This window comes from Chelonia mydas, chromosome 11 (genome assembly GCF_015237465.2).
Source record: "Chelonia mydas isolate rCheMyd1 chromosome 11, rCheMyd1.pri.v2, whole genome shotgun sequence".
NCBI classification, from domain to species: domain Eukaryota; kingdom Metazoa; phylum Chordata; order Testudines; family Cheloniidae; genus Chelonia; species Chelonia mydas.
Genome location: NC_051251.2, coordinates 14,771,280 through 14,796,967, shown reverse-complemented (window position 1 = coordinate 14,796,967; position 25,688 = coordinate 14,771,280). Strand labels below are relative to the sequence as shown.

Sequence of the window (25,688 nt, the reverse complement as noted above, 5' to 3'; positions counted from 1 at the left end):
ATTATGTCATTATTAACAGTAAACCTATGACAAAAATCTAATTTGGCAGCAGTGAGGAAAACTCCATTGACTATTTCACCTTGTCACACAGAATTTACAAGCTCCTCTGATAACATATGAAATAGGGATATATAGCGTGAGGTGGAAAATTAACCACGCGTTGTGTTTGGATCAGAACAGCCTGAGACTCCTTTATTGTAATACAAGCATGCAGGGAGAGACAGCTAGCCAGGAGCTGCTCTGTTTTCCATACACTTCAACAAACTTATATAGGGTTTTCAGTGGCATTTTGAACAATACACTTCTGCATGCATACTTTTCCAACACACCCTACCAATTATGCCTTATAAGGACAATATCATACATATTACATCAATAAACAACTTTTCTAGTTTAAGCAAGCTTTGAGGTTAAATAATAGGCCAAGTGCGGTTGACTGTAGGCCATGGGTTATATATTGCAATATTGTGGTCAGGGGCTTTTTAAGTGGAACTGGCTGGATAGTCAGGGGCTTTTAGAAACCCCCCCTGCTGCCACAGAATCCCTTGGCCTCCCACTTGTATACTTATATGACCTTTTCTCATCCTTCCTTAGCACATACAGTTATTCTGCAATAGGGAGATTTAGGTCAAAGGACCTTAGTAGTTTTTTTCTTCCACAAGTGCTTTACAGGTAAATAATAATAAGTCCTTGTCTTTAGGCCCAGTTTTTTTAAAAGAAATTCAGGTGCCTAACTCCCACTGATTTCAATGGCAGTTAGGTGTTCAAATACCTTTGAAAAAAATCTATCCCATTCAATCTGTGTTTACGCATAACACTACAAACAGTGACAGCAGAAACAGAATTGGGGTCAGAAGACAGGAACACAAATGATGCAATAAAAAGATCACATAGTTGCCTTGGTCAGTTATTGATGAATCTAAAGAATTCTGCTCCCCCCCCCCGCCCTTTTTTCTAGTTTTTGGTTTGCTGTTGATAAACTAAAGATGTGGATCTAAACACTCCATTCACTCAACTGCTAGTTTTTGCAAGACTTCATATAGAATTTATAATATTAGCAAAGTCTTTCATGGTGTTCCTGAGGATTCAGAATTAAGAGTCCCAAAAACTCCAAAAATTAGAATTTAACCTTTATTCCTGTTTGCCAGTTCTCACTAAGGATTAACATATAAAACAAAATTTAAATTTTTTAAACTAAGCAGTTTTTGAACTATGAACCAAGCTTATTGCAGTATTGGGACCAAAACTTCGAAATGTGAAACCTAAAATTCGGCTCTCGAAAACACTGCAACCAATTAACTTTAAAGCCTCTTCCCACTCAAACTTCCTAAGGAAAAACAAAATTCTCCACTGGTCAGAGGTAACAAGAAATTAAAGAAAAGAGCTTTACTGTAAAGTTAAAAGAGGGGCTACATTTGGGCTTATAAGGAAACTATCTTACAAACTAGAGAGTCAACAATATTACTCCAGAATATGCAGAAGCATAACATTAGGGATATAAAGTTCTGCAAAGTGGCATTACTTGTTTCACAAGCACATTTTCCTATGTTTTAAATTTGTTTTTCCTCTTCCCTGTTGTTGTTTGTGTGGGGCTTTCACACAACAAGGAGAACAAGGGGAATGGCTCAGAAACGAAAGTAAAGGGAGAAAAAAGTCAACACATATAATATACACCAGATGAAAGAATTATTTCTGTACTACTGGTCCTATGCTCACACTATTGTTTAGTACTGTGGAAGAAATGGACCATCTGTTCCAACAGGATTCTTCTGAATATCGTGCTCACGCTTATTGGCACAGGAGCAAGTGACAGATACACATTTAACACTTAAACATGTAATTAACAAAAAAAAAAAATTTTTTTAAAAAGGGCAGGAGGGAGGAGAAAAATACAGAGCCAGACTCTCCTGCTTTCCGGTCCATGTGCCACTGGAGCAGCACAGCGGCTGAAAAGCTACCAAATCTGTCCATCTGAGAATTCCCTTAGCACAGACTGTGCTCAGCTGGCACAGATCCAGCACCTATGGGAGCTTCCCCCCTTCTCATCTGTGCCCAGTAGAGCAGGGGAGGGCAAACTACGACTGGTCAGGGCTTTCAATCTGGCCTTCCAGAAGCAGCCACACCATGTCCCTGCGGCCCCTGGGGAAGGGGGGGGGCAGAGGGCTCCGTGTGCTGCCCTCGCCTGCAGGCCCCGCCCCCTGCAGCTCCCATTGGGCCAGGAACGAGGAACCGCAGCCAAGGAGAGTTTCAGGGGTGGTACCCGCAGGCATGGGCAGCGTGCAGTGGAGCTGCCTGCCCCACCCCACCCTCAGGAGCCACTGCTGGATATGCTGGCCGCTTCCGGGAGCGGTGCGGGACCAGGGCAGGAAGGGAGCCTGCTTTAGGCCCGCTGCGCACCACTGCCACCCGAGCCGCTCGAGGTAAGCAGCACCGGGCCAGAGGCTGCACCCCGAATCCCTCCTGCACCCCACACCCCCTGCCCTTAGCACACTAACCTCCTGTCTTGAGCCCCCTGCTGCACCCCGGACCCTTCCTGCACCCCAACTTCCTGCCCATAGCCCCCTCCTGCACCCTTGCCCTGAGCCCCTTCCCGCAGCCCAAACTCCCTCCCGCACCCCAACTCCCCGCCCCAGCCCTACATTCATGGCCCTGCATACAATTTCCCCACCTAGATGTGGCTCTTGGGCCAAAAAGTTTGCCCACCCCTGCAGTAGAGAGAGGACAGAGAAGCAGCAGGGCTAGAGCACGGTGTGCTCCAGCTGTCATATACTGTCTCGGGCCAGTGTCAGCAGAAGTAGGTTAGAGAAGTCCCAAGACACTTCAATTTATGCTGGAGCATGTGACTCCTCCTTCCCTCTCGCTCCCCCCAAAAATCAGCTTGAGATGATCCCCCAGAACACTTCTCCTAATCCACAGGCAAAGGCAAGGGGTCTGGTGTTCTGACCTCTCTCTGCCTTTGAAACTGATATAGCACCCAAATTTTGCTACACACTTTAAAAGCATTTCATCTGTTTCGTTTTTCTTACTTTGAGAGTAAAGTGTGGAAAAAGTTAATGGCTTTTTCAGGCTACAATATGATTACACACACAGACACAGACAAAACCCACATACACCACACACACACTTGATCCAGTAAATGTTAGAAGAGCATACGAATATCCAGGGAGTATGATGAAAATAAATTATAGGACTTTTAAAGTGGAGATACAGTGCTAGTTTTAAATAAACTGGGATATCTACTAAAGTGCAAACAGTTTATGACAGACGGGGTAGGCCAGAAGGCAATGAGGATGTGGAACTACATTAGCTTTGACAGAAAAAGAAATTAATCCAGTTGTGTGTTCCATTATGAGATCCAATCTAACATTTACTAACATTTTTAATTAGCTGTCTTGTTAAAGTTTTCTAAGTAAAATAACCCAATTTTCTTTACAAAAATTTGTAAGCTAGTCAAAAAGCTTCAATCTAACTTCTTTTTTGGTTGGGAAGGGGAAAGTAAATTAACGTTTTTCCTGCTTCCTAACTTAAGATTAACTTTAATTAGTACTTCCAACTGTCAATGCATACATGTATGTATGTATGAGTTTTATTCCATAACTCAGTCCTAACCTTGTGTTCATTTAATGTTAGATTCAGATAACTGAGCTATATACAAAAAACTATGCTCCATTGAGAACTTTACCATAGATTTACCCATAAAAGGTGCTGAACCCCCTACACATAAGTCTTCAAGATGTACAGCAAACAACTGAGATTTTATTGAGCCAGACTCTGAATGACCCTTACGCTGGTGTACAGATGTGGGCTGAGAAGAGTAGACACATGAGAAGCTGAGCATTCATCAAGCATCTCTGAATGACCATTACAACTGTTACTTGAACATACTGGTTGTCACCATTTCAACGCCACACCCCAACAGCGAAGGTGGAGAAAAAAGAACTAGGAAGTATTTCTGTTAGAGGTTTTCAGTTTACATACGAAAGGAACTTTTGCACGCAGCATCACATTCACAAGGGTATCCTATTCTTTAACATAATAGTCGCATAATTGTCTTAGTAATAACTATGCAAGCGAGACATTAAAACATACTTAACTAATGTTCAGCATGACAAGTTACTGGTAGAGTGTAATTTTCAAATATTTTCTGAATGGCAAAAGCATTGTGGTCAAATACATTTACGAATGCTTTCTCTTTGTTACCAACACAAATCCTACCTCTTCCAAAAGTTTGGTTTTCTGCAAGATTTGCTTTTTTAGAGATGCCACTTTCCTTCGGTGCTGCTGGGCAGCTCCGAGTCTCTCTGGACGCTCCTCAGAAGAAAGCTCTGATTGCTGAAAATAAATAAAAAACAACAAAAAACAACCGAGGGTTGAATTGCACATAGCCAGCATTTGCTTTACAGGGACAGAGGAACACAGGAACAGACACAGTGGATACGAATTATGGTCTACCTAGTCCAATATCTGTCTCCAAGAGTAACCAACACCAGCTACTCTAAGGAAAGTGTAAGAATCCCACAGCAAGCAGATGTGGGGTAATTTACTCCCACTATGCTGGCTTCATCATTGCACGTGGCTTCCACTGAGGTCAGTAGGCAACTGTACAGGTGAATTGTATAATGGATGCAGGGATGTGCATATATTTTAAGAGTTGGAATGAAGGTGGATTAAGTCTTCTTGAAAAGCCTTTCTAAAACACTACAGTATTCTATAGTAATGAGCTAAAATAATACAGCTTAACACAAGAGATGTTAACATTTGAACTTACACTGTAAAGGGATGAGCCTGCTACAGCAGTACAACTGTTCTTAACAGCAGTTCAAGGGTGGTGTGGCCGAAACAAAAAGTTGGTAAAAGATGCATGGGAAAAAAAAAATGGGAAAAATTTTCAAACTCCTCTTGCTGAAAAGCCAATGTTAGGAATGGGATAGTTTCCCAGTGTAGCCTGGCTTTATGCACCCTACTTTGAAGATGAACACAGTCAAGCTTTAGGGTGTTTGGATCTGAAATACTGGTTCAGGCCTATCCCTATACTGAAACCACATCCTCGATCAGTTAATTTTCTTCTCAAGCCTCTCCATTCCTGTGTACCTACAGCCTTGGTTATTTATTCAATCGAGATTGCATTTCCAATAGTCTTCTAGAGAGATAATGACTACAGCAACTTGTATCCAGATTCCTACTGCCTATAGACTAAGGGATAGATTGACTGAAAAATTCTTTACCAGCAGTAATATTTATAATGGGAGAGTATATCTACAATAGATTAAGAGGAGTTTTTCCAAAGGCAAAAAATGGCAATTAGGTACCTCACTGAGTGTTATGCATCTAATGACCATTGGTGACTTTGAAAATCTCCCCTTATCTATTTCATCATGACAAAGATTTTTAATTGCTTCATCTACTTCAGGCTCCCTTCTCATTCCAATCAACTTCTGACATATCAGCAAAACAACCCACTTTCCACTCATTTAGGGGCTAATTTATGAAGTCTGTCAAAGGCATGAGGACGCTATCACAGACCATTCCCAATAATAACCTTATTTGGTAGCTACTGAAATATATATAGGTAAAATATTATTGGGAGAACTTCATACTCTTTTGACACGTACTTGCTTCCGAGATCTGCCCTTGACAGATTACATAGACTAGTCTTCGTTAACAGCTTAATTTTAGACAAAGTAGAGATAGAAGTTTCCTTTTCCGCTCCCCTCCCTTTTTTTCTTTTCTACATAATTCACACAGAAAATCAGTTTTGTGACTTGATATATTTATGTCTCTTTTGAAAGAGGAGGTTAATCTCAGGCATCTCATTCTAACAACTCATACTTAAAGCCATATATCGTACATTTCTTCTACATGGGAAAATGCTGTGAAACAACAAAAGAAGAGTGCACTTCATCATGACACTGTTTTTTCAGTTAGTTGGGCCAATAACATTCCCTTGCCAATTGTAAGTGTAATGCATTCCAAAATACTGGTTTAATTTCTACGCACAATGAAAGACAAATGGACAAGTAATGCATGAGGAAAAGTTACATCAACAAATAAATAGTCAGATTAAACTTTGGAAGAGTATTATGATCAATGGAATGCAATGAATAGTTCAACCGCTGCGATTAAGACCTCAACTCAGCAAAGCATTTAAGCACATTCATAAGCCCCAATGACTTCTTCTATATCAATATACTGAATTTAATGGGGTCGCATGACTGAGCTGGAGCCCAAGATCTGAGGACTGCAATAAGAAGTGCAGACGTCACACAGTTAATGACTAACAAAACAATTTTTTAAAATATCACTATTAAATTGAAATGCAAACCAGAACCTGCAGAGGAACAACTGAAAAATACTAGGCATTTTCCCTAGATTCTAAAAAATCAACTATATTTAAAAACCACATGATTTTCCTGAGGTAAAGAATAGATCTATACTGCTAGGGAAAGAATTGTCCTAATTTATTTAATCAGATGGAATTTTGTTCAGATTTCTTTAATGTGACAAAATTCCTACAAGACTAAATATGGAAGGCAAATGTTGTTCTCTCATCCTACTTTCTATGGGTTTGTGAACTTAAGTTGCAAACTCTCATGGATAATAAGGATGGTAATACCTAATTTTCTGGGCACAAGCCAAAAATCTGCTATCATTTGTAAACTCATAGCCCCCAGAAGCCCCAACAGGGATTAGGGTCTCAGGGTACTAGTTGCAGTGCTAGCACAGAGCCCACAGAGACCAGGATGAGAGAAAATTTGCCTCCCATATTTACTCTTGTGGGAGTTTTGTCTCATGAAAGAAATCTGAACAAAGTTCCTTCTGCTTAAGGAAATTAGGGCAATAATTCTTAACTATAAATGGGGGGAGGGTCTGAATCTCACATGATAAGCAGCTGAATCAGCTGACTGAGTACAATATTATTGTATTATAAAAGTGTATAGAGTAAGGTCTTACGAAAGCCTGTGAGACATTGGTGATTAGGAATTCTCACTGATTATGCTTTAATGGTCTCTGACTAACCACAGGCAGAAACAGAAGCTACCCACCTGTCTCCAATGTAAATTAAGCATTATGAATCAAAATAATGGAAGCCCCATTTGCACACAAGTCAGCAAGGGGATGGGAAGTCCACTGGAAGGGAAAAACAGCAGGAAGCCTTCCTGCCTCTTCTAAAAGAGACAATGAAATATAGGGTGACATAAGGGGGGGTGAGGAGGTGTGCATAAAGACTAAAAGGGGATTAAAGGGGCCAGAGCTCCTTAAAAAAAAAAATCACAGAAAGTTGGATCCTTCAACCACAGGGACTGAAGTCTCTGGGAACTAAGTTTAGAGAACCTGCTTAGGCAAAAGGCTAACTTGCTGAAAATAAGTTCTAGTCTTGGAAGGATTTTTTACCTTTGTTTGCTTATAACCCTTTCTATCTTTTTCCTTATACTTGGTATCACTTAATCCTATGTCCTTTTGTTAAACAAACTTGTTTTACTTTTACTATAAACCATTTCAGGGCTGTGACTAAAATCAGAGTAATTGTTAACCCCACTTAAACTAATGAGCTGCAGTATACTGTCTATCTAAAGGAAATTTGGGATTGGGAGGTTGTTGGGGTCACTCTGCAAAAAGTAACTGGGCAGTGGAAGTCAGGGTGTGACCTACATGCTTGTATGCTGGTTGTTGGTGTCAGAGATGCATGCCAGAGCAACACAGCATCAAAGGCACCCAAAACTGCAGGGCAGGTGGTAACACAACCCCTTGCCGGTTTGGGTTGAACCCAAAGAGTCATAGCGCACCACTACCATCTTCCCAGTCTTGGTCTTGCCAGTCTGGCTACCTTTTCCCCCTGCATAGGATTTCACCAAGTGACATTGCTGTTTCTCCCACAACTTACTAGAAATCCAACTTTTCTGTCCTGACAGCACTTGCTTGAAGCCCTGGTCATCTGTAATCTTTGTGTTTTAGCTGGACATGCCCTTCTGACAAATGAGGAGTAAAATTTATTTTTTTTATTCAGACAGATTCATTCTACTCAATGTGTCTCACATACTGAATAGGACTGCATTTTTTGTGTGAAAAATAAAAACAAATTTAGGTAACCATGTCTGTAACAACTATTTTTAAGTGTTTTGCTGTGGTTTCATCTAACTAGACATTCAAATTAGGAAACGAACAGACAGACATTATTTGACTTGGTAAACAGCTTTATAACTGGTATGTTTATCACAGCTTTATATAAAACTTGTAACATACATCTGAGTTATGCACATCTTGTGATGGTGAAAGCCTAATGTAAAAAACCACACCTATAATCTGTTGCTTGTCTCAATTACCAAAAGTGAACAGTTCTAAATAAGATATTTACAATCAAACTATATAAGCTTTGTTCTACAGAGATTGACTTAATAAAACACTTTTCATTTAGAACTAAGGAAAAAATATGCTGTTAGCATCAGCCACATCGATTCCCAGTTTTAAGATGAAAAAAAAGAAACTGATGTATTAAGTTCCTGAACTCGGCTGTTTCAATTTATGGCTTATTCCTGTTCAATATACATTTAGAACAGGTTTTTTAGCTTTCAATTTTAGCATCTTTTTCATGTTTATCTGTTCAGGCTTTTGATATCTTGCCAGCATGTGATTTGTGCAAGACTAGACTTATCAACTCTACACAACCATAATTCATTACCACTTTAGACAGAGCTCTTAATTTATTCCTCAATAGAATCTGCAACGTTCATAAAGCCAGTAACTATCAATGTTACTTTTTCATTCAGCCTTCAGTTAGGATGCATATATGAATAATTCTCAGTGAAAATCTAGACTGCAGCTTTTGTGCACCTGAATACAAATAGCTGAAGCTGAACTTCATTTTAACCAATGACTTTGCAGCAGCAACACCAGTGTTGACTATAATCCCCTTTAGTGGCTCAGCTGCAGAACACAAATGACTATTTATGACAGTTACCAGAGAGAACAATCTACATTGTTCTGCTGAATATCCTCTCTCCATTAATTATCAGAATCTCTTCAGTCTTTTAAAGTAAGATAGTGTGCGCTATGGCATTTACTGATCATATACCAGCTGAAGTCTAAAGCTAAATCAAGCTATAAAAAATTTGATTTAAGTATCAAAAACCGAGCAGTATTGTGAGTTCAATCCACAATGTATTCATTCTGTCCAGATTCTCTCTTTCCTTGGTGAATTTAGTGACTTTGAAGGGTTATGGGGGTTGTTAACCCCAAGTGCAAAAGACCCCTTCCCCAAAGACGACGTGCAGCACAAGAAACAACAGTGCAAAGTTCCCAAAACTGCATTACCAAATGGAGTCAACCTTACCCATAAGGACCATTCCTAAGGGTTAGTGAGGAGTTCAGTCATATAATCAGATAATGGAGAGATGAAAGAAACCAATTTGAGCCATCAAGTCCATCCCCCCCCCAATCCCTCAAATACAGACTTATTCCCTGTGTTCAACACTCAAAACTGAACAAGAGGACCAGGTGGTACAGACATAAATTATATTACAGAACAGAATCTATTAGTGTCTTGGCTATTGCTTGAAACCAAGTCCAATGGGAAAAGTACCTTATAAAGCAACTTATTGAAAATGCTAGCTTTCTAATGGGTTCAAACAGCATCCAAGGCACTCTAAACTACTCTAGATCAGTATTAAATGTTACAGACATTTATCAAACACTAGAAAATTGTCCGCTCTCCGGAGAGGAGTGGCACATAACAGATGAAGACTTTTTGTAACTTTAACTTTCATTTTAGATTGCCAGAGAAAAGAAACTTTGTTCTTGAAACATACAATTAAAGTGTGCTAGACTTGCTAGAACACCCATATGACATGTAACCTTCACATAATGCCATTTAGTTTAATTATGTAGAAAGCACTGGATCAATGAATTGCTAGAAAATGGAAGCTACATTTACCACTCTACCCCTTTCTTTTTTAGCTCTCCAGCATAGTATAGCAAGAACTCTCAATAAAATATTTTTGGTGGATCATTTAAAATTCTGTTCCAAGCTGACTTTAATTTGTTTACTTTCTTTAATGAGAGCTCATAGTTAGAAACAATAACTTACCGACTTAAAACACAATGAAAACTGCAATTAAAAGAAGGGAACTAAATCCATTTGCCTAATAGGTTGTTTTACAATTATTGCCCAAAGATGTATCAATCAGTAAGTAGGTTTATATCACAGAAAAAGCAGCTAGCATGGTCTCTTGTCTCATGAAGAAACTCAAGATGGAGGGCAATATAGCAGCAACTAATTGTACTGAATTCTATCTGTATTGCACCAGTAGCAATATTGTGTTTCCCCAGGAAGCAATGGATGCATTTGCCCTCATTAATCTAGTTTCTGCTATTTGCAACATACCATGTTGATGACAACATTGTGATGAACTAAATATACAGAAGATATTTACAAATTTGATACCCCTCCACTCCCCAAAAAAAGTTGATCAAGAAGGCAGTAAACCAAAAAGCCTTTATGAGATTAAGAACTTGGTATGAATGTTATGTGGGTTTTTGATTCAAGAATGTTTTGTAGCAGTAGATGCAAAAGGACTAAACTGAACAAAGCTGGCAAACACCAGTGTGAAGTATGAGTCCAACGTATAACCTAGGTCAAGAAAGCAGTGCCTGAGGAGTACTCAGTACTGCTGTCTCTGCCCTGCCCAGAGTTTCAACAAGGATGGTAGACTGACTGTGTCACATGACTCCAAAGGAGATCTGTTTGATGACAGAAACTTTTGTAGGCAGCCCTGAATCCTTGTTAGTTCTGGCTGACTAAGCCGTGCTCCTGGGGCATCAGTACTGCCCATTTAGATGTTGTGTCAACTCTTTATGTTTGGCCCTTGGAGAGTGGAGATATATCCAGTTTACACCACAGGAATGCGACTGCCAAAGATTTTCATGACCCTGTATCTATTAAAACAGAGCTAGCATCAAAATGCGTGAAACATGTTCTAGATGGTCCCTGTATACTGACGGGCTATTGGATTATTTCAGAGTGAATTCAGAGTTATGTATCCCACATATTGTCAATCATGAATTTTTTTTCCATTTTGTTCTAGTTCTAGGATAAACTGGCAACAGTCTTTAGCCATCAAAACATGCTTTCTTCCTCTTCACCTGAAAGCCATTAGGTACCAAATATGTGCTGGGGATATATGTAGCTAGTCTGCAAGAAAAAGGTTTCAGTTTGGGAGTTATGAAGAATTCAGAAGGCCACCAACAACTAGTGACTTCCTCCCTTCCCTCCCACCCCTGGTAGGGAGATGACTATTGCTCTCCAGTTTACTTATATCCTGAGTACACTCCTAACTGAATTTTTTTACTTAAACATTTTCAAGTTCTCTGGCTCTCTTCCTTTGGAAGTTGTCACTGGGCCTCAGTGGATCACAGCTGGGAATACCAAATTCAGAACAAACTGCTGAGAATGGGGTAGACTCACCGCAAACTGGAGGCTATTCTATCATAAGATCACACCAACCGAAAAACAAAAGTAAACTTCTCTCTCACCAGACAGGTTAACAGGAAGTTAACGATGCAGTCTCCTTAGGCATTGCAGCCCTTGTCTCACTGTGCAGACACTGGACTCTATGATGAGTAGTTACTGAAAACCAGTTTAATCAAATATTGGGTCCATTTAATTTCAAGAGATATATTGTCCTGGCTATGTGGCTGATAACTCAGATCTTATTCAATAATCATGATCAGACCAATCCTTTAGTAATTAGAAACTAACAGTTTAATATTAAGAGAAAGAATAAAAGCATATATAATGGTTAACAGATAATTGCAAAGTTCTTATATGAGGTTTGTAGCAGTGATGGTATAAACTGCTCGCTTATAAAGTCTCTCTGGTAACTTCCAAAGGATTGGAAGGTCCTCGGTCCATAGTTCAGCATGCTCCTTTTAGTAATAAATACATAGTCCAGAGAACTAGGGCATGAAAGAGGCAAAATGGAAATTGCAGGGGGATTTTTTACATCCTTTGCCATGTGCCTGGAAATTTACTGTCTCAAACAAATCTCACAGCCTACTTTGTGGAAAGTTACTGGCATAAGATGGAGTCCAGGGTCACATGAGCCTATCACATGTCCTTATATGGCTTGATGACCCACAGGGGGTACCCAGAGGCCGCTTGGAAGCTGAGGCATCTGCAGGAAGAGTTATCTGGTGTGAATGAGTTTGTTCTATGGCTCACTGTGTGTAAGAGGTAAGTGTCTTTGGCCATTAACGCAAAGCTATCTAGCCTTGATGTAAATCTTATCTGCTGGGCGTTACCAAGGAATACCACATGTATAAGATACAAGTCCATGGCCAATATTCATAACTTTAGATTCAGAGATGATACATGAATTTAACCAGGATAATCATATTTGGTAGACTAACTTTTCCATTGACACCTTACATGTACGTTGTACAAAACTGTAATAATTGTTTATGCTGGGTAGATTATCACTCTTTATATCATCATGATGAGGATGGGAAATTAGGTTTTCTTTCAGAGTTACTAGTAAAGTTTCATGGCAGTGTTTCAAGGCTGGCCAGACATAATTAATACCTAATATTCTTAATATTTCGAAAGGAACACATTTCCCAAAATGTAGCTGTTCTATGGAACATGACTACTAGACATATGGATGACCAGGTGGTAAAGACCAAGGAAATGAGTACTAAAAGACAGAACATTTACATAAGGACACAAGAACAGCCATACTGGGTCAGACCAAAAGGTCCATCTTGCTCAGTATCCTGTCTTCCGACCATGGCCAATGCCAGGTGCCCCAGAGGGAATGAACAGAACAGGTAATCATCAAGTGATCCATGTCCCGTCACCCATTCCCAGCTTCTGGCAAACAGAGACTAGGGACACCATCCCTGCCCATTCTGGCTAACAGCCACTGATGGACCTATCCTCCATTAATTTATGTAGTCCTTTTTTGAACCCTGTTATAGTCTTGGCCTTCACAACATCCTCTGGCAAAGAGTTCCACAGGTTGACCGTGCGTTGTCTGAAGCAATACTTCCGTTTGTTTTAAACCTGCTGCCTATTAATTTCATTTGGTGACCCCTAGTTCTTGTGTTATGAGAAGAAGTAAATACTTCCTTATTTGCTTTCTCCATATCAGTCATGATTTTATAGACCTCAATGATATCCCCCCTTAGTCGTCTCTTTTCCAAGCTGGAAAGTCCCAGTCTTATTAATCTCTCCTCATATGGAAGCCATTCCATACCACTAACAATTATTGTTGCCCTTTTCTGAACCTTTTCCAATTCCAATACATCTTTTTTTAGATGGGACAACCACATCTGCAAGCAGAATTCAAGATCATTTCCTACAAATGTCTAAGATTTTGGAGTTAATCCTAGCTGGAAATCTAGTGTCTCAGGCTATATCTATTCAGTTGTCAAGAGTTTTTCCATAAAGGCACCACACTCTTTTCTGCCTACATCTGTCAAGACAAGCTGGTGAAGTTCTCATTCAGACCTAACTTCAAGAACAGATTCTTAAAATTCTGTTTTATTGCCAGATAAGGCAGTGTCCAAAATTTAGATATTACATTTTAACATTAAACAGAAGACAGCATCCTAGAAGCTTATTTTTTAATATTCAGTAGGGCTGAGTACCTGCAGATGCCCACCAACTTCACCTAGGAGCTGTGGATGCTCAGCACTTATGGAAGATCAGACCACTGCAAAACTGACCCACTTACATTGTCTATTTCTACACATCTATTTAAGTTGATTCACACCCCTTGTCTGGCAGAGCATTATACAAACTATACGCCACCTTGACAACTTTGGTCTTCAAATACTTTCTCCTGAGTTATGGTTCTCTCAAAATGGACAGCATAATGGTTCACATGCATTGTCTTTTCACCCCTTATCTTTGAAAGACACTTGACTTCTCTAAGAAATTCAGGGTAATCGGATCTTCCATGAAAATTTAGAAGATTTACTGTTTTTAAAACAATAATTATTAATTATGGTTTTGCTTCGACTACAGTGTTGGGAGTCCTACTACAGTTCAAACACTAAGGATAGATGCCAACAGAACAAGATATAGTAAACAATGCTTATCACCACAAGCATCAATTTACCTTTTACTTTCTTTTAGCCCAAATATTGCTAATACTGCACAGACAGGTGCGATTTATAAAGTAATACAATCAATACAGCCTTCGTAAAACACAAAATTCTTAGTCCAGACTAGCACTGTCAAAAGTTTCCTGCAGTCATTTATTCTAAGCTACATTGCATAATAAACCTTTGCCTTTTAAGACAGAATGCTTAATTTTTTCCTTATTGTCTCTCCTGTCTGATTATCTTTTGCCCTTGATTACATGATGCATCAGGACAGAATGTTCTGTTTCTCCTGAAGTCCTATTTTTGTTCTCTGTCTAAAATTTAAGTTGTTAAATAATTGGCAACTCATCACCTTGCAAGAGCTCTAGAAATCAAAGGGGCATAAGCCATACTGTTGTAATTTAAAAGTCATTGTAGAAATAATTTTCAAAATACAAATGAAGGGAGAAAAATCACTTGTAAACAAAATCATGTAACAATTTCAGCTGAGATTCTTTACTACAAGGAAGGTAGACTTTGGTAGTTTTATTATTGGATATTATTTTTTCTCTGTAAATAACATACATTTTTAAAGGATATTATTAAACAGGCATGTTTTAAGTAAATTGTTAAAATGCTTTTTAGCAAGCAGAATCAGTTCCCTTACTAAAATATTTAGTCAGCACACACTAATGGTCTGTGTTTCACAAGTCACAACCTGTTGTTTTTTTGAATAGGGAAAATATTGACAAGGTTTTTTTTTAAAAAAAGAATCCTTCTGAAGAATCACGTGTGTTATGCACACACCATAAAGAGCATGTCAACTTCAAAAAGCTTAGAGACCATGTTTTTGTTTTGATTTGCTCCTGAGTGTCTAGTGGGAAAAAAAACAACTGCATAGCCAGCTCTCAAAGAAGAAGGAAGAAAAACAATTGCTGCAACCCATTTGGCCTTCAATGCTATCTTATCTGCGTTGATTTCTCCTGGTAATTAAGGGAAATTCTACTTTGTTTTATTTGCAGCTGTAACTGCCTTTATTGCGCCATGCAACAGTTTGATTCCTGAGAAAGAAATTCAGTTTTAATGCTTTCCACACTAAGGCCCTGACCCAGAACAGCACTTAAGTACGTGCTAAATCCCATTGACTTCCATGAGGAATAGGCACATGCTTGTGCTTAAGCAACCTTTTGGAACAGGGATGCTTTCCTGAATGAGGGCAGATCTTAAGCTGTACTGCTCACCATACACTTTCAGCAGGCTGTATATACAAGGACTTCAGTTGCAAATTGTCATGAACAATACGGATGGTAATGCCTACTTTTCTAGGCACCAAAATAAAAATTTGGTATCATTTGTAATATCATAACCCCCAGAAATCCCAACTCAGATTAAGGTCTCAGTGTGCTAGGTGCAGTATAAGCACGTGGTAATAGCCTCCAGAAAGCTTGTCCTTCTACCCAACAGCTATCCAACTGAAGTAATACCCATGGCAACGTAAAAGCTATTCTGTATTTCAAATGTTCTGCAGACAATTTCCTCACCCTAAGTAAATTCAATGAGTGCACAATTTTATACTTTTAGAAAATGGGATTAGATTTATTCTCTCAATCCTATTTCTTTCAAAAACAATTTAAGAAAAAGGAAGCATGTATAACCTATGCATTAACAAAAGCTGACTTGGAAAAAAATCACTTTATATATGAATGAAAAAACAACAAAACAGTAAAATATGTTTACAATATCTCATTCATTATTGAGTTTGGGTGAGTTACTAAAGTATTTACGTGAATGTAAAGTAAGCTAAGATCAAAAGGAAAGGAGTGGAGGAAGGGAGAAAAAAGGAGGGAGAGAGAGAGAGAGAGAGAAAGTGGATAAGTATGGATGTCTAAGAAGAGAGGTGAGGTAAAAATGATGTTCTAAAGGCGAAGTAACTTGATAACTGATTACCTCTTTGAAATGTAAATGGATATCTGTTTTTAACAGAGTGATATTTTACACACACGTTCTAGAAGATAATGCAACTCCTTACTCTACTATAGTGATACTCAGACTGCGGCTCGCAAGCCTTAAGTGGCTCTAATGTCTCTCCTGTGGCTCTTTGCAGCATATGATATTAAAACACTGTCATTTAATTGACAGGTTTCAGAGTAGCAGCCATGTTAGTATGTATCCGCAAAAAGAAAAGGAGGACTTGTGGCACCTTAGAGACTAACAAATTTGAGCATAAGCTTTCGTGAGCTACAACTCACTTCAACGGATGCATCTGATGAACAAAATAAATTATGTACAAAATAAATGTGTAAAAGCCACAAGTACTCCTTTTCTTTTTGTGATTTAATTAAATTAACAACCAACCAGGATGCTTTTACTACGTTATTAACCACTTATGTTATCAACTTGCACTAAGTTATTAACGTATTTGCTGTGAGAATAAACACATATATAGTTAAAAAAATAAAAATTATTTCCTGTCATACTGTTTAAATATGACTAGTACTATAATAAATGAAACAATGAATTCATGCTACTGTGTCTCTTTTGATGTTGATCACTAATTTGGCTCCTGAACCAATGAGATCAGAGTATCACTGCTCTACTGTTTAAAAAGGAAGTTTGTGTTTGATATAACTGAACTGTGATGCCAGTTTTGAGGGTGATCAGCACCATAGAAATATTTATAAATAAACTGATATGCAAAAGTTTGCATATCAGCTATGCAAAAAGTACTGACAGGTGATTAATGAATTGTAAAATTTATTGTTGTGAATTGTGTAAATCTTAAAGGAATTAAAAGAGCTTGCACATTCTTCCCTGATTTTATTCCCTTTTGTTTATTACACATAGGTTTCATTACCCCCCGCCCCACCCGTGCCGTCCAATCACAAAAGGTTTTTTTTATTCACAAGTATTCAGGCTCTTGCCTGAACCCTACACCTTGATTGTCATCAGCCACTACTACTTTCCAATCCACAAACACCCCTTGTTAACTCTTGGCTCCTTCCCCATCAGACTTCACACTTCATTTGGAGCATTTTTTCTAAAAAGCCGTCTCGCTGTAGTTTCCCAGTGATTTCTCAATATTTGTCCCACTATCTCAAACAATACGTGTAGCAACTGAGCGGCATGAAGGGGTCACATCATCAACTTTTTACTATCCTGTGTATATCCCACTCCATGCAGGTGTAAGAGCAATGCATTCTCACTCCTGCATCCCCTCTCTACACCTTTTGTGACTGTACCATTGCCCCAAATGGATTCGTTATGAAAATACTGGGACTGGCCTGATTTTGCAATACAGTACTTGAAGCTTGAACAAAAAAAGTCCATACTTAAAAAACACATTATGTCGGTGAAATACAATAAGTAAATAATGATCAAGAATCCATTGTAACTTGAAACCTAACAATCCCAGAAAAAAATCTGTTTACAGATTTTATGAACCTGTCTCCCCTTTTTCAGAGAAAAAAGGATTTTGTATGGGAAAGAGGATAGACATGGACGCAATGAGTTCTCTCCTTCGTAATGAGGTACTTTCTCTTTCACACAGCTATATTACTACTGTAAACCCTCCAAGGGTAGAAGAAATAGAATTGAACCATTAGATCGAGCAGTTTCTTAGGGAGAGAAGAAGCAAATAATTCACACACTGCTTCTCTGTAGAAAATTCAGGCTTAGCAGCAGTTAGGTATCTTTGTTCCTATACCCAACAGTTGGAGAACACTCCTGATATGCCCCATGTGGGTGGAAAATAATGGTTTGCTAAAATATGTATAATTATGAAAACAAGCTGAATGGTTTCTATCAGAAGAAAATAAAAAAACCCTGAGTGGTACAAAATATGCAATTCTGTCTTATCAAAATATATGCACAATGGATCTTGCTCTTAAAGCTCTGGAAAATGAATGGGCTGCAGATATCAGACTTTCTGGAACATATTTCTAATAAAGGAGAGGAAACTGAGGCAGTGAATGGCATCTATCTTCCCTGTGACTGGTGCATACCCAACACCTCAATATTAGTGGCCACTATGCACACACTTTTGGAGGATGAACCCAAAGAGAATCAACGCAGCATACAGTTCTATAAACGGTGCCTTTATTTGACTTATAGCAGGGTTCTCAAATACACAGCCCGCAGAGTTATTTCCTGCGGCCCGCCACAGGCATCGACTCCACCAGCAGCCAAGCTCCCCCTCACTCCCAAGAGCACCGTGTCCCCGCTCCTCCGCCTACCTCCCAGTGCTTCCCGCCACCAAACAGCTGTTTGGCGGTGCTTAAGGATTTCCAGGAGGGGGGACGCGGCGCGCTCAGGGGAGGAGGTGGAGAAGAGGCGGGGTCGGGGCAGGGATTTGGAGAAGGGGTTGGAATAGGGGCAGGGAGAGGGCGGAGTTGGGGTGGGAACTTTGGGGAAGGGGTGGGAAGAGGTGGGGCAGGGCCTCATGGAAGGGGTGAAGTGGGGACAGGGCTGGAGGCGAGGGGTGGGGGGACTTTAACCAAAGTAATTCTAAAAGTAAATGCGTGTTTTGTCTTTTGAGTGAGGTGCATTACTGAGTGTTTATATTTTATTAAAACCCCTCTTCGCATTACAGTTTTTAAAAAGTTAATACATTGACTTTTAATACCACACTATATTGCTCTTCATTTTTTACTACACTTTTGTATCGTTGTATGAAAAGATTTCAGTGCTCGAGCCAATGTATTAGTCCTCATGTGGCCCTCGTGGTGATTTGAGTTTGAGATCCCTGACTTACAGTTTGCCAACCTTTGTTGTGATAACCACAGCTGCTGTTTTGGTACTTTGAAGCTGTTAGTAAACAGGGTAGGAAAGAGCAGCCCTCATGCTGCTCTAAATTTCAGCCAAGTATTGACTCTGCAAACAGCGGCATCAGTATCAGGAGACAACAGAAATCTCAACACAATGAGCCTGATTGACCACTGTGCAACTCTAGTTTTACACCAATAAAACTACACTGAAAAAAAAAATCAATGAGGATACACTGGTGAATCAGCCGTCAATGAGTCAATTTGCAAACTGTGCCCCAGGTACTAAGAATTCTGCAGTTCTCCTTATATTTCAGTCTAGTACTCATATGTATCTATTCTTAGAAAGGATTTTGATCTGTCTTTCTGTAAAGTTCCTGATGTCCAAGCTTCAGTATCTTTTTTTGATGCAACTGTGGAAATACTGGGTATGCATGATAAAACAATCACAGTTTCAACTGGTGCTACCTGTTCTCAGAATACTATAGGCCGGATGGCTTATTTTGGTTTCACATAGACTGTTGTAACGGATTTAAAGGAAGCTGTTCCCGACGTGCAATGTTGATGTATAAAACAAAGATATAGAAAGAACATGAAAGAAGAGTGCACTGAGGTCAAAGTCCTAAGGTCCTGAAAGAAAATAATTGGGGAAATTGTGGCCAGTGTTCACCTGTGACTGCCTATGATTCATTCAGCTTAATTGGATCACATCTAATACTATGAGTTAAAGTCCTTAAAGATTAAAACAACCAAGAGAAAAAATTAATTTTGTATAAAAGTCCTATCAACTTAAAGGAAAAACATATTGGGTATGATTGTGTAACTCAGGCTACCATAGTGTCACTGTCTTCCCTAGTGGAGAGACCACACAGAGATATGAGTCAGCTACTGACTCCTAACTATGGCAGCTAGGGTGAAATCCTGCACCCTCTGAAGTCAATGGTACGACTCTCAGACTTTCGTGATGGTACTTCATCTTAAGTAGTAGAGGTTGATGTTTTCATATCCAGAGCTTCCCACATTCAGTCTTTGCAGATGACATCTTTAAATCAGATATAGCAACTCTAAGAGGGGGGGGGGGAATTAAATTAAACACAAAACAGCAGCATGATTACCCACCACAAAAGCATATCCCACTACCAGCATTAATGATCATTTTGTCTTTGTTGACAACTACTTGTAAGCCTCAGAGCTGCTCTAATTTAAGCTGGCTGCAACAGCCCTCAAGAGTTTGTCATCCCAGATAAGGCTTACCAAGAGCATGAGCACTCTAGCCATGCTGCCTCCCCTATGCTAAGAAGCACATACTCAGGTGTCATTACATGACCTTCAGGGTAACAAGTCCCTTGCAGGAGAAACCCAGCTCTTAGCTTCTCTCTCAATTTTACAGTTGCTAATATGAATTGATGCAATCTCAGGTCCTTGTTTGCCAGAGAACACGCAGCTTAGGTTACTGTTTCTCTTAGTATTAGAAGAAAGTCTTCAGAAAAGCATGAGTTTTGCATCATGCACTAAAGATGGCTGTAGCTCAGTCTGATCTCCAGTAGCAGCATGTCCTATAACTGAAGGAGCAGGGATCTGAAAAGCGAGGATTAAATCCCCTTAGCAGGACTCTTCTCTCCTGCAAAATCCTTTAAGTGGGTCAGTCAGCACCATTTCATAAATAAGTGTGTCCAAAGGACATTTGAAACAAACTACCAAGAAAAGTGGTAGATTCTCCACTTATTGAAATCTTCATATCACGACTGGTTGCCTTTCTGGAAAATATGCTTTAGTCAAGCACAGGTTACTGGGTTCTATACAGGAAAAATAACTAGATGAAAGATGATGTAATGATCCCTTCCATCCTTAATCAATGAATATATGAATCTTTGTCCCTAGCCTATAGAAATCAGGCATAAGGAGGAGGAACACCATCCCCGTGCCTTATCCAGGTTGGAGCCCCACACTGTAAGGAGAACACCACATACTAAGGTAGTAAAGTACACTACCATTGGCTGATGACTACACTGTCACTTTTATAGCAACTGTAGTTTAGGAAGGAGCAACTGACCATTCAATGCTCTGGAAGCTATGTGTGCTTTAGGGTAGATGGTAGACAGGCTTGGAAGGATTAAATTTTTATTGGTAAATGTCATTAAACACTGATTTGATACACACCATCCCCAGCTCACAAATATTTCCATCAATGATAACTGAAATTTACAGACAGAGTAAGAAAAATGCTGCTTGAAAACTTATTTGATTTATGGATATTTACTTTTTGGCATGTGTTGACAATTGGTGTTTTAAAGGTTATGACGCTAAGTTTTTGAATCTCAATATCTACTGTCAACTATTGTCTGTCACACCCCGCAATTTCTCACAACTGAGAAAATTCAAATAAATAAAAATCTATTAAAATGCTTAAAAATAAACACTGATATTAAATCTAATTCTGCCAAGCCTATAGACAGACCTTCTTACGGGCAGTATAGACTCTCTCTTAAAGGAGTGGCCTAATTATTCCCAACTGTTTTTCACTAATCAGAGGGGCAACGGTTTCAGTTGTAAATGGTTAGAGATTGGCACCACAGCTTTCAGAGCCTGCATGTGACAGACTGACCCATCCAGCTCAGCTCTGGCTGATGGCAGTACTATTATCTCCTCCTCTCTGGTATTGTGTCCATTGAGCTGGAAAAAATAGTTTAACTCATGCTTTCATGAGGCGGGGAATTTGAGTCTGAAATCATGTTAGGAAGTGCTGCTCTGTGAGCTGCCACCGCAGTTTGTCAAGTAGGGTGCTCAAGCAAGGTCCAAAGCTCTTTAAATTTCCTCCCCACGCATTGGTCCCAGAGAGCTTGAATTCAGTGACTTTTAGAGCAAGGTTTATCTCATTTCTACGCTTTCACAAGTGACTGTGCTGTTTTTAGTTTGTCTCAGAGCTTATCCAGACAAAGGCAGTTGGGTTTGATTAGCTGGCCCATTACCGTGAAAGTTCTGCAAGACTGTGGAAGCTCTGGCGAACGAGGGCTACAATGACTTCTTAGAATCTCCAACTACCTCAGCATAAGGACATGCAAATTCCTTCTGCTGATGACTGGATTCAGACATGGACTTTTGCCATGATTGCCACAATCTTCTGTCCCATTTTAATTAATTGAACATTATTTATCATGCACAGTGACCTAAGATGGTGAAAGGCAGTGAGAGCGCAGCTAATGGCTTTGGATAGCAGACAGGGGTCATGTCCAACTAGCTACTATCTGGTATTTAATCACTGACCTGAGGGGAAGGAGTTCTAGAAGCCTGTCATACATTTGCACTCGTACTGGACAGCATCAGAGCCAAGACAGACAATTTTATTTTAAATCTTATAATTGGCTCCAACTTGACAAGGACCATAGTTTATTTTCTCCCAAGACGAGGAACAACCAAAGGTACAATCTGATGGAGTACCCATAGTAAGTGGATCCTCATTAGAGCATCTCATGAAGGTTAAGAGCTGAAAAGTTCCCTTACCCCTTAAGAGCTTTTTTGTTATACACGAGTAGCAGCTGTGGTTAAGAAGTTAGCATAATTCCATTTTTTGTCCCTACAACTAGTACTGAGACTGAGAGCTGCTGAGCACTTACAAATCCTACCTAGTGTTCTTGAAAACAAGGTACTGGGAATTAGAGAATGATTGTCAAATGTAAACCTGGTCTGCACAGAAAATTTTAAAGATGGAGATGTTACTAGGTTAATGGGCTGCAGGGGCAGAACTTTGGCATAAATAAAACCCATCCTTTGGAACTAAATGTCCATATATATGCATTTTCAGTCAAGGGGCCTCTTAGATTCCATTTTCTCACGACATCATCATCTCTTCAGGAATATAAAGGGCACAGGGTTTGACACAAGACTTTTTTTTGTACTTGCTATTTGAACACATGAGTGCAAGAAGCTGGGAGGGTTTAAAAATGTGATTTTGTGGGTTCTGCTGGGGCTCTGCATGAATTTAATGTTAATAAAAAGTGCCAGATTGACAGTTCTGTAGATAGAAATAGTCTATTTGTCCACAATTAGTTGCAGCATAGCTAGTGGCAATGAAAGATTCTTCCCAACATGACTGGCTCACTCCTCCTCATACATTTCATGTTTCCACCCTGACTCAAAGGGACACAGGCTGAGATGTATGTTTGTGCCCAGTTTCCTTTTGGAGTTAGCGTGAGACCAACAACTCATTACATGCAGACTGTTGAATGACCAGTGATGGTGATGTTTAAATTTTAACCTCTTCACAACAGGAAGGTCATCTTCAAATCAGCAATTAACACACTCTTTGGGCCATACAAATAATCAACAACAAATCAATTTTTGTTCACAATCCACTAGAGCCAATGCACTACAGGTGGAAAACTTTGTATTCTGTTTAGGGCTGTAGATTAATCATAGTTAACTCACATGATTAACTTAAACAAATTAATCGTGATTAATCACAGTTTTAATTGCTCTGTTAAACAGAATAATTGAAATATATGAAATATTTTGGACATTTTTCTACATTTTCAAATATATTGATTCCAGTTACAACACAGAATACAAAATGTACACTGCTCACTTTATATTTTTTATTACAAATATTTACACTGTAAAAATTATAAGAAATATTTTTCAATTCACCTCATACAAGTACTGCAGTGCAATCTCTATCATGAAAGTGCAACTTACAAAATGTAGATTTTTTTGTTACATAACTGCACTCAAAAACAAAACAATGCAAAACTTTAGAGCCTACAAGTCCACTCAGTCCTACTTCTTGTTCAGCCAATCACTAAGCCAAACAAGTTTGTTTACATTTACAGGAGATAAAATGTTACCCCACTTCTTATTTACAACGTCACTAGAAAATGAAAACAGGAGTTTGCATGGGACTTTTGTAGCCTGCATTGCAAGGTTTCTTTACATGCCAGATATGCTAAACATTCATATGCCCCTTCATGCTTTTGCCACCATTCCAGAGAACATGCTTCCATGCTGATGACACTCATTAAAAAAAAATGTGTTAATTAAATTTGTGACTGAACTCCTTGGGGGAGAACTGTGTATCTCCAGCTCTGTTTTACCCACATTCTGCCATATATTTCATGTTATAGCAGTCTCGGATGATGACTCAGCACATGTTGTTCATTTTAAGAACACTTCTGCTGCAGATCTCGCAAACACTCAAAGAAGGTACCAATGTAAGATTTCTAAAGATAGCTACAGCTCTCGACACAAGGTTTAAGAATCTGAAGTGCCTTCCAAAATCTGAGAGGGAGGAGGTGCAGAGCATGCTTTCAGAAGTCTTAAAACTCTGATGCAGAAACTACAGAACTCGAACCATCAAAAAAGAAAATCAACCTTCTGAGGGTGGCATCTGAACCATGATGATGAAAATGAACATGTGTCAGTCCGCACTGCCTTGGATTGTTATTGAGCAGAACCCATCATCAGCATGGACGCATGTCCTCTGGAACAGTGGTTGAAGCATGAAGGAACAAAATGAATCTTTAGTGCATCTGGCACGTAAATATCCTGCGACGCCACCTACAACAGTACCATGCAAACGCCTGTTCTCACCTTCAGGTGAAATTGTAAATCAAGAAGTGGACAGCATTATCTCCTACAAATGTAAACAGTCATTTGTCTGAGCTATTGGCTGAACAAGAAATGGGACTGTGTGGACTTATGAGCTCTAAAGTTTTACATTGTTTTAGGTTTTGAGTGCAGTTATTTTTTGTACATAATTCTACATTTGTAAGTTCAACTTTCAAGATAAAGAGATTGCACTACAGTACTTGTATTAGGTGAACTGAAAAAACACTATTTCTTTTGTTTCTTTACAGTGCAAATATTTGAAATCAAAAATAAATATACAGTGAACTACTGTACAGTTTGTATTCTGTGTTGTAATGAAATCAATATATTTGAAAATGTAGAAAACATCCAAAATATTTAAATAAATGGTATTCTATTATTGTTTAACAGTGTGATTAATTGTGATTAATTTTTTTTAATCACTCGAGTAATCGCAATTAATTTTTTTAATTGATTGACAGCCCCCAGAACTCCCTCGGGTCGCCCCCATCCCCAAGATTTAGTCAGGGGTCTACAGTACAAGTCATGGACAGGTCATGGGCCGTGAATTTTTGTTTACTACCCATGAACAGTCCATGACTTTTACTAAAAATAGCCGTCACTGAAACGTAGCCTTTCAAATAACACATTTGCAATAAACTAAACCAAGTGAAGCATTCAAGCCAGGTTCAATCAGAAGAACTCTAACATTAGTGCTGGTGTGTTGTGCACTTTCACCACAGTTCAATATAATCTGTGATAATTTTATCCTTAAGCTTTTCATTTCTCCTTGCCTTCATACATTTCAGGTTCCAGTACAAAAAAAAACCCAAACCAAAACAAAAAACACCTATACAGTCTTTCAGTGACAGAGTCATTAATCACACTGAGCTATTAATATGATTATTTTTATGTTATTCCAACTGAATTTATATGGCGCACATTGGCGTCTAATTTAAAGACTGTAGACATGGACACATTTTTACTCACGCAAAACTGACCAATATTCTAATTTAACAACTCTCTCACTGTGTAATCACTTATCAGTACCAGCACTGACTGCTCTCTGCAAAGAGCAATCCTTTATGTAAAGAGGTGTTTTTGACACTACACTTATCCAATTCTTTTAGTTCTGTCACTTGTATAATTATCCTTCCTTATTAAGAAACAGCAAAGAAGCTTTCCTAATGCAAACAATACTTCTGCGTTTGAAGTGGGCACCATCTGGCATACTCACATTAGAGGAATCTCTCACACTTTAGTAAGAAC

The 25,688-nt window shown here is 39.0% G+C and overlaps 1 protein-coding gene across 6 annotated transcripts in view; it reads right to left on the bottom strand.

Annotated features, from left to right (window-relative positions):
* The window catches only part of CCDC93 (coiled-coil domain containing 93), a 105,897-nt gene that overhangs the window by 33,542 nt on the left and 46,667 nt on the right, over positions 1–25,688 (bottom strand). For all 6 annotated transcript variants that reach the window (XM_037911890.2, XM_037911891.2, XM_043525571.1 and 3 more), the window contains one exon: positions 4,216–4,332. In XM_037911890.2, the coding sequence (XP_037767818.1) occupies positions 4,216–4,332 (117 nt within the window). The remainder of the gene's footprint in view (positions 1–4,215; positions 4,333–25,688) is intronic.